Here is a 9,913-nt window from a genome sequence, read left to right on the forward strand (position 1 = left end):
TGGTACGTGCACAACAGCATGGTTCATGGGACTATAGTACCTGGTGTGCTTTCATCATTTCGGAGGCAAGGACTACACCTGATGTGCGCCTATCATCGTGGTGGCCGGAACTGATATAAGACTGCTGGAGCCAATGACTGTTGGAGCCAATGATCGTTTGAGCCAATGACTTTTTGAGTCATTATATCCGATCGTAAAATTGACGGACGCTCCCTACTGATTTGTATGTTCCTGAACATGTACTTTTTTTTCGTTAAATGCGCATAGACAAGGCTGTAGTATCATATCCGACAGATGGGACAGAGTCATTCTGATGATATCGTATTTTACCAAGTTTAATTTTCGTCCAAATATTCATCTTATTCTTTAAATATTTTTTTTATATATTTTATTTTGACTGTGCTTCCAAATGCGCTTCTTTTTTTCAAATATGCTTCTGGTGAAATTTGATCAAACATGCAAATGATATCAGTTGGAGCCAAATGAAGATGGAGCAGTTGGAGCACTTAGAGCAATTAGAACACTGTAACCAATTAGAGAAATTGTAGCAATTGGAGCAATTGGATCAATTGCAGCTGATAGAGCCACTGAAGCAGTTGGAGCTGTTTCAGCAATTTGAGCATTTGGAGCTTTGGAGCATTTAAATCTTTTGGCCAATTTGAGCATTTGGAGCATTGAATCTCTTGGAGCAAATGTTACTTTGAAGCACTTGGAGTAATTGAAGCATTGGAGCACTTAAAATTTTGGGGCAATTGGAGCATTTGGAGTTTTCGGAGCAATTGCAGCATTTGGAGCTGTTGGAGAAATTAGAGATTTGGAGGTCTTGTAGCATTGGTGCAGATGGCGCCTACTGTACATAGGCGAGAACGTATTCCTATGACGAGATCTTATAACACCACATCGAATTTTCGTCCAGATGTGCTTCCTTTTTTAATGTGCTTGCTTCTGTAATGCATTTCCTATTTTAATTGTGTGCTTTCTTTTTAGAAACTGCTGCCCATTTGTCGATGAATGAGAATAGATAAGTCTGTACTTATGAAATGATTGGCCTCATGTTTTGGAGACGACTGGTATATTGTCGTGACATTGAACATGACCTGTTTAAAATGATGGTCGGATATCAGTGAATGAATCCTCTTGGTTCGAAGACCCTGGTCCTATGCTTATGATTGAGTACATAAACTGTTTAAAATGTTCGTCGCGTATCGACGAAAAAATACCTCTTGAATACTGATTGGACGTGTTTGACCACCTACTGGATGTGCCTGGATACCAACGAGATACTACTTACACACCTAATAGTGGTACGTTCCTGAACCCTGAAAATATATTCCTGTCTACTGACTGGGCGCATATTCCCACCAACTGGACGTGCCTAACAACCGAATACATGCCTTGCCACCAACTGGCCGTGCCTTGTTGCTAACTGGAAGTGTCTAGCTGATAACTGAACATGTTGGCCACAAACTGAATGCACCTGGACGCCGATTACGTGCGTAGCTACTGAATAGAAAGCCTTAAATACCAACTGGATACGTCTTTTCACCTACTGGATGTGCTTTTCTGGCCACTAAATATACATGCCTGGCCACAGACTAGAAGCGCCTTGCCACCTACTGGACGTACCTGACCGTCAAATACGTGCCTGGCCACGGACTGAATGTGACTAACCACCGACTGGATGTGCCTGGCCGCATGTTACGTGCCTAGCTACTGAACAGACATGCCTAGTTAATCAACTGTTATGTATAACTGACTAGAAAACACATGTCAAGGTATGCAAAGGACTCTGTTTGCCTTCTAAGAAGACTGTAGAAATCGAGAAACGGTAGTAATTTACTTGCTTGTATTTGTAGAATTTATGAAATAATTTTTTTGAAGTTATACTTCTAATGCAACTTCCAACAAGGTTGCGTTAAACGTTTAACGAGGGGGAATAGAAAGAGACAGAGTGAGAGTGAATGCGTGGCACTCGAACGCATGCGCGAGCATTAGCAACGAGTAGCGTCCAATATTCCAACGCAAGAGGGAGAGAGAGAGAATGATACACTAAGGTAGAAAGTAGGAGAGAAAGAGAGTGAGTCGGTAGATCCCAAGCACATGCGCGTGGTATTCTTGCTATGCATTGTAAGCAATGTTAATAAAGTTTGTCTTAAAGAAACAATATGATATCACTAAAAATCAATTTCTACCCCTTCCTATTTTCATTTCCACATTACGAAGTTTCACTTCTTCCGCGTGGAGGGACTCCACGCACTATTTTTTTATACTTTGATTTGATACAATACGATTTCACTAAAAATCTATTTTTTACCCTTTCCTATTTTCATTTCCATATTACGAAGTTTCACTTCTTCCGCGTGGAGGGACTCCATGCACTATTTATGCATGCAATTAAGAACTATTTTTAATGATGCCAAAGAAGTATATAACTTCTCACGCGCGTACCTAAGTACACACACCCATTTTTTTAAATTTGAAATTGCTTTGCTTTATTTCTCGAACCTGTAACATTATTGATTATTTTAATTAAATTAGTATGCTTTTGCCTGAACCTACATGTTTTGCATTGACCAAGGATCGAAACAAGGACAGGAATTGATCTATTAAATCAATATATTAATAGGTGATTTTTTTTTTTTATGATTTTTGGATTTTTTCCAGAATTTCGAGCTACATTATTACGAATTTCCTAGATGGCACCCAAATTTCAAGTTGGCGGGTAGCACAGTAATAATATGTGAATACTGCACTCTAGCATGTAAAAATTAAACTAACATGGCAGTAGTGCACTCTTGCAGACGAAAACAAGATGAGGCTCATGACGTCATACTAGCTGGCGATATGAATATACCTTGGCATTAGTGGTGGGAGGTCAGTCTGCCGGCGGCTTCCATGGAGGAAAGACTTGTCATCTTTTTTATTTGTGCCCTCGCCGGGTTTGAACCGAGAAATTAATTGTGTGTTTTATTAAAAAAAATTAAGTTTATTTTTTATATATATTTAAAAAAAAATCATTGCAAAATTTTCTGATGATAATTACTGATTTTCAATATGGTGGCCGTGACGTCATAATCCAAGAGAGTGGAGAGTTTTCATAATAATTTTTATTAATTTTTTTACAATTTTTAAAATTTTTACTTATTTGCTAGCATAATAATTGCAGGTTTTCAAGATGGCGGTCGTATCCAAAAGTGCAACTATCTAGAAACCATTATGGTGTCCGTAACGAAACGTGCAACGATTATGTCATACACGTCCAAGATGGCGGGCGTAACAAAATGTGCAACGTTTCTAGAATCCAAAATGGCGACCGTAACGAAATGTGCAACTGAGTTTTAAAATATTATTTTATTATACAAATGTATTAATTTATTTTTTATTTTTTTTATATTTTTCTCAAATTTATAGCTAAATAATTACGAATTTACAAGATGGCGGGCATAATAATTGCAGCAGTTAGGTCAATATTGAAAATGGCGGGTGTGAGTAAGAAATACTTATTATTATTTTTTATTTTTAAATTATAATTGTTAGTATATTATTAATAATTAACTTTTCACTCCCGCCTGGAATCAAACCAAGGACAGAAATCTATAAAGTACTAAACATTAGAAGAAGGCAATTTTTTATAGTTTTATGGAATTTTTTCGGAATATTTTGGTCAAAAATTTAATAATTCGTTTAATAAGGGCAAGGTCAAAGTTCTGATCATAGCGGCTTATGACGGCTTGCTTTTAGGAGTCTTAAGACTTTTTTTTTTTTTTTAGGAATTTGTGTTCTTTCTAAGGAAAAGAAAATATTTTGTGATTTTTTGAATTCCTAATTTTTCGAATGTTCGAGGGATACAACGGAAATTTTCCCTCATAACGGAAATTGTTCCCTCGAATATGGGAAATTTTGAGTTATTTTTGAGTCATTTTGAGTCCAAGATGGCCACCATGGCGTCACAATTGAAGATGGTAGTCAGTACCATCGGCACAAAGCCTTAAAGCCTGTTCTAGCTGCCCCTATTATATATTACGCCGGGCCACCTTCTTTTCGAAATTTCTCAGAACACCATGGATGGCAGCCCCGTGATTACTCATTTCCGTTCCAAAAAACTTCCGCTCATTTCACGAAAAGACTCCTCCTAAATGCCATATGCGTACATCTGAGATGTTAACACATGAAAAAATAAAGTGAATTATTAATTATTTACGATTATTTGTGTTTATTTCTTTCATGAAGCTGAAAAATTGTATCCAAACTTAAATTTAAGTTACGATCACCTAGATGAGCGAAAGTCTGCTATTCCGAGAAAAGCAATTAAAGAAGTATTTTTGCAGGAATTTGATTCGTGCTGCACAAGAACCCTGAAGGGCTGTGTTGCAGGATCCTGGTGCGTGCCATCAGCTACACGGTGCACGGCCTGATCCCGGCGTCCTGCGTGTTCGCCGACCGCTACAACCGCGAGGAGGTGGTGCGCTCTCTCGGCAAGGAGGTGAACATCAACCCGCCGCTGACGCTCGGCCAGCTGCCCGACACCCCGGAGGAGCTGCTCAAGCTGGACCAGGTGAGTGTCTCGTGCACACATCAGTTCCCTGGTCGACCACCGCGAGGAGGTTGTGCGCTCTCTCGGCAAGGAGGTGAACATCAACCCGCCGCTGACGCTCGGCCAGCTGCCCGACACCCCGGAGGAGCTGCTCAAGCTGGACCAGGTCAGTGTCTCGTGCACACACATCAGTTCCCTGGTCGACAATACGAGGAGGTGGTGCACTCTCTCGGCAAGGAGGTGAACATCAACCCGCCGCTGACGCTTGGCCAGCTGCCCGACACCCCGGAGGAGCTGCTCAAGCTGGACCAGGTGAGTGTCTCGTGCACACACATCAGATCCCTGGTCGACCACCGCGAGGAGGTTGTGCGCTCTCTCGGCAAAGAGGTAAACATCAACCCGCCGCTGACGCTTGGCCAGCTGCCCGACACCCCGGAGGAGCTGCTCAAGCTGGACCAGGTGAGTGTCTCGTGCAAACACATCAGTTCCCTGGTCGACCAGCGCGAGGAGGTGGTGCGCTCTCTCGGCAAGGAGGTGAACATCAACCCGCCGCTGACGCTTGGCCAGCTGCCCGACACCCCGGAGGAGCTGCTCAAGCTGGACCAGGTGAGTGTCTCGTGCAAACACATCAGTTCCCTGGTCGACCACCGCGAGGAGGTGGTGAGCTCTCTCGGCAAGGAGGTGAACATCAACCCGCCGCTGACGCTTGGCCAGCTGCCCGACACCCCGGAGGAGCTGCTCAAGCTGGACCAGGTGAGTGTCTCGTGCACACATCAGTTCCCTGGTCGACCACCGCGAGGAAGTTGTGCGCTCTCTCGGCAAGGAGGTAAACATCAACCCGCCGCTGACGCTCGGCCAGCTGCCCGACACCCCGGAGGAGCTGCTCAAGCTGGACCAGGTGAGTGTCTCGTGCACACATCAGTTCCCTGGTCGACCACCGCGAGGAGGTTGTGCGCTCTCTCGGCAAGGAGGTGAACATCAACCCGCCGCTGACGCTCGGCCAGCTGCCCGACACCCCGGAGGAGCTGCTCAAGCTGGACCAGGTGAGTGTCTCGTGCACACATCAGTTCCCTGGTCGACCACCGCGAGGAGGTTGTGCGCTCTCTCGGCAAGGAGGTGAACATCAACCCGCCGCTGACGCTTGGCCAGCTGCCCGACACCCCGGAGGAGCTGCTCAAGCTGGACCAGGTGAGTGTCTCGTGCAAACACATCAGTTCCCTGGTCGACCAGCGCGAGGAGGTGGTGCGCTCTCTCGGCAAGGAGGTGAACATCAACCCGCCGCTGACGCTTGGCCAGCTGCCCGACACCCCGGAGGAGCTGCTCAAGCTGGACCAGGTGAGTGTCTCGTTCACACATCAGTTCCCTGGTCGACCACCGCGAGGAGGTTGTGCGCTCTCTCGGCAAGGAGGTGAACATCAACCCGCCGCTGACGCTCGGCCAGCTGCCCGACACCCCGGAGGAGCTGCTCAAGCTGGACCAGGTGAGTGTCTCGTGCACACATCAGTTCCCTGGTCGACCACCGCGAGGAGGTTGTGCGCTCTCTCGGCAAGGAGGTGAACATCAACCCGCCGCTGACGCTCGGCCAGCTGCCCGACACCCCGGAGGAGCTGCTCAAGCTGGACCAGGTGAGTGTCTCGTGCACACATCAGTTCCCTGGTCGACCACCGCGAGGAGGTTGTGCGCTCTCTCGGCAAGGAGGTGAACATCAACCCGCCGCTGACGCTTGGCCAGCTGCCCGACACCCCGGAGGAGCTGCTCAAGCTGGACCAGGTGAGTGTCTCGTGCAAACACATCAGTTCCCTGGTCGACCAGCGCGAGGAGGTGGTGCGCTCTCTCGGCAAGGAGGTGAACATCAACCCGCCGCTGACGCTTGGCCAGCTGCCCGACACCCCGGAGGAGCTGCTCAAGCTGGACCAGGTGAGTGTCTCGTGCACACACATCAGTTCCCTGGTCGACCACCGCGAGGAGGTGGTGCGCTCTCTCGGCAAGGAGGTGAACATCAACCCGCCGCTGACGCTCGGCCAGCTGCCCGACACCCCGGAGGAGCTGCTCAAGCTGGACCAGGTGAGTGTCTCGTGCACACACATCAGTTCCCTGGTCGACCAGCGCGAGGAGGTGGTGCGCTCTCTCGGCAAGGAGGTGAACATCAACCCGCCGCTGACGCTTGGCCAGCTGCCCGACACCCCGGAGGAGCTGCTCAAGCTGGACCTGGTGAGTGTCTCGTGCACACACATCAGTTCCCTGGTCGACCAGCGCGAGGAGGTGGTGCGCTCTCTCGGCAAGGAGGTGAACATCAACCCGCCGCTGACGCTCGGCCAGCTGCCCGACACCCCGGAGGAGCTGCTCAAGCTGGACCAGGTCAGTGTCTCGTGCACACACATCAGTTCCCTGCTCGACCACCGCAAGGAGGTGGTGCGCTCTCTCGGCAAGGAGGTGAACATCAACCCGCCGCTGACGCTTGGCCAGCTGCCCGACACCCCGGAGGAGCTGCTCAAGCTGGACCAGGTGAGTGTCTCGTGCACACACATCAGTTCCCTGGTCGACCAGCGCGAGGAGGTGGTGCGCTCTCTCGGCAAGGAGGTGAACATCAACCCGCCGCTGACGCTTGGCCAGCTGCCCGACACCCCGGAGGAGCTGCTCAAGCTGGACCTGGTGAGTGTCTCGTGCACACACATCAGTTCCCTGGTCGACCAGCGCGAGGAGATTGTGCGCTTTCTCGGCAAGGAGGTGAACATCAACCCGCCGCTGACGCTCAGCCAGCTGCCCGACACCCGGAGAAGCTGCTCAAGCTGGACCAGGTGAGTGTCTCGTGCACACATCAGTTCCCTGGTCGACCACCGCGAGGAGGTGGTGCGCTCTCTCGGCAAGGAGGTGAACATCAACCCGCCGCTGACGCTCGGCCAGCTGCCCGACACCCCGGAGGAGCTGCTCAAGCTGGACAAGGTGAGTGTCTCGTCCACACACATCAGTTCCTTGGTCGACAACCGCGAGGAGGTGGTGCGCTCTCTCGGCAAGGAGGTGAACATCAACCCGCCGCTGACGCTCGGCCAGCTGCCCGACACCCCGGAGGAGCTGCTCAAGCTGGACCAGGTGAGTGTCTCGTGCAAACACATCAGTTCCCTGGTCGACCACCGCGAGGAGGTGGTGCGCTCTCTCGGCAAGGAGGTGAACATCAACCCGCCGCTGATGCTCGGCCAGCTGACCGACATCCCGGAGGAGCTGCTCAAGCTGGACCAGGTGAGTGTCTCGTGCACACACATCAGTTCCTTGGTCGACAACCACGAGGAGGTGGTGCGCTCTCTCGGCAAGGAGGTGAACATCAACCCGCCGCTGATGCTCGGCCAGCTGCCCGACACCCCGGAGGAGCTGCTCAAGCTGGACCAGGTGAGTGTCTCGTCCACACACATCAGTTCCTTGGTCGACAACCACGAGGAGGTGGTGCGCTCTCTCGGCAAGGAGATGAACATCAACCCGCCGCTGACGCTCGGCCAGCTGCCCGACACCCCGGAGGAGCTGCTCAAGCTGGACCAGGTGAGTGTCTCGTCCACACACATCAGTTCCCTGGTCGACCACCGCGAGGAGGTGGTGCGCTCTCTCGGCAAGGAGGTGAACATCAACCCGCCGATGACGCTCGGCCAGCTGCCCGACACCCCGGAGGAGCTGCTCAAGCTGGACCAGGTGAGTGTCTCGTGCACACACATCAGTTCCCTGGTCGACCACCGCGAGGAGGTGGTGCGCTCTCTCGGCAAGGAGGTGAACATCAACCCGCCGCTGACGCTTGGCCAGCTGCCCGACACCCCGGAGGAGCTGCTCAAGCTGGACCAGGTCAGTGTCTCTCACACACACATCAGTTCCCTGGTCGACCACCTCGAGGAGGTGGTGCGCTCTCTCGGCAAGGAGGTGAACATCAACCTGCCGCTGACGCTCGGCCAGCTGCCCGACACCCCGGAGGAGCTGCTCAAGCTGGACCAGGTGAGTGTCTCGTGCACACACATCAGTTCCCTGATCGACCATCGCGAGGAGGTGGTGCGCTCTCTCGGCAAGGAGGTGAACATCAACCCGCCGCTGACGCTCGGCCAGCTGCCCGACACCCCGGAGGAGCTGCTCAAGCTGGACCAGGTGAGTGTCTCGTGCACACACATCAGTTCCCTGGTCGACCATCGCGAGGAGGTGTTGCGCTCTCTCGGCAAGGAGGTGAACATCAACCCGCCGCTGACGCCCGGCCTGCTGCCCGACACCCCGGAGGAGCTGCTCAAGCTGGACCAGGTGAGTGTCTCGTGCACACACATCAGTTCCCTGGTCGACCACCGCGAGGAGGTGTTGCGCTCTCTCGGCAAGGAGGTGAACATCAACCCGCCGCTGACGCTCGGCCAGCTGCCCGACACCCCGGAGGAGCTGCTCAAGCTGGACCAGGTGAGTGTCTCGTGCACACACATCAGTTCCTTGGTCGACAACCACGAGGAGGTGGTGCGCTCTCTCGGCAAGGAGATGAACATCAACCCGCCGCTGACGCTCGGCCAGCTGCCCGACACCCCGGAGGAGATGCTCAAGCTAAACCAGGTGAGTGTCTCGTGCACACATCAGTTCCCTGGTCGACCACCGCGAGGAGGTGGTGCGCTCTATCGGCAAGGAGGTGAACTTCAACCTGCCGCTGACGCTCGGCCAGCTGCCCGACACCCCGGAGGAGCTGCTCAAGCTGGACCAGGTGAGTGTCTCGTGCACACACATCAGTTCCCTGATCGACCATCGCGAGGAGGTGGTGCGCTCTCTCGGCAAGGAGGTGAACATCAACCCGCCGCTGACGCTCGGCCAGCTGCCCGACACCCCGGAGGAGCTGCTCAAGCTGGACCAGGTGAGTGTCTCGTGCACACACATCAGTTCCCTGGTCGACCACCGCGAGGAGGTGTTGCGCTCTCTCGGCAAGGAGGTGAACATCAACCCGCCGCTGACGCTCGGCCTGCTGCCCGACACCCCGGAGGAGCTGCTCAAGCTGGACCAGGTGAGTGTCTCGTGCACACACATCAGTTCCCTGGTCGACCACCGCGAGGAGGTGTTGCGCTCTCTCGGCAAGGAGGTGAACATCAACCCGCCGCTGACGCTCGGCCAGCTGCCCGACACCCCGGAGGAGCTGCTCAAGCTGGACCAGGTGAGTGTCTCGTGCACACACATCAGTTCCTTGGTCGACAACCGCGAGGAGGTGGTGCGCTCTCTCGGCAAGGAGGTGAACATCAACCCGCCGCTGACGCTCGGCCAGCTGCCCGACACCCCGGAGGAGCTGCTCAAGCTGGAACAGGTGAGTGTCTCGTGCACACACATCAGTTCCCTGGTCGACCACCGCGAGGAGGTGGTGCGCTCTCTCGTCAAGGAGGTGAAAATCAA

At 52.1% G+C, this 9,913-nt stretch overlaps 1 protein-coding gene across 1 annotated transcript in view; it reads left to right on the forward strand.

Annotated features, from left to right (window-relative positions):
- The window catches only part of LOC134532208 (uncharacterized), an 806,722-nt gene extending 801,944 nt beyond the window's left edge, over nt 1–4,778 (forward strand). Inside the window, exons 6-7 of the mRNA XM_063368628.1 lie at nt 4,362–4,535; nt 4,772–4,778. Coding sequence (XP_063224698.1) covers nt 4,362–4,535; nt 4,772–4,778 — 181 coding nt within the window. The remainder of the gene's footprint in view (nt 1–4,361; nt 4,536–4,771) is intronic.
- Nucleotides 4,779–9,913: the final 5,135 nt, after the last annotated feature.

Source organism: Bacillus rossius, chromosome 5 (assembly GCF_032445375.1).
Source record: "Bacillus rossius redtenbacheri isolate Brsri chromosome 5, Brsri_v3, whole genome shotgun sequence".
NCBI classification, from domain to species: domain Eukaryota; kingdom Metazoa; phylum Arthropoda; class Insecta; order Phasmatodea; family Bacillidae; genus Bacillus; species Bacillus rossius.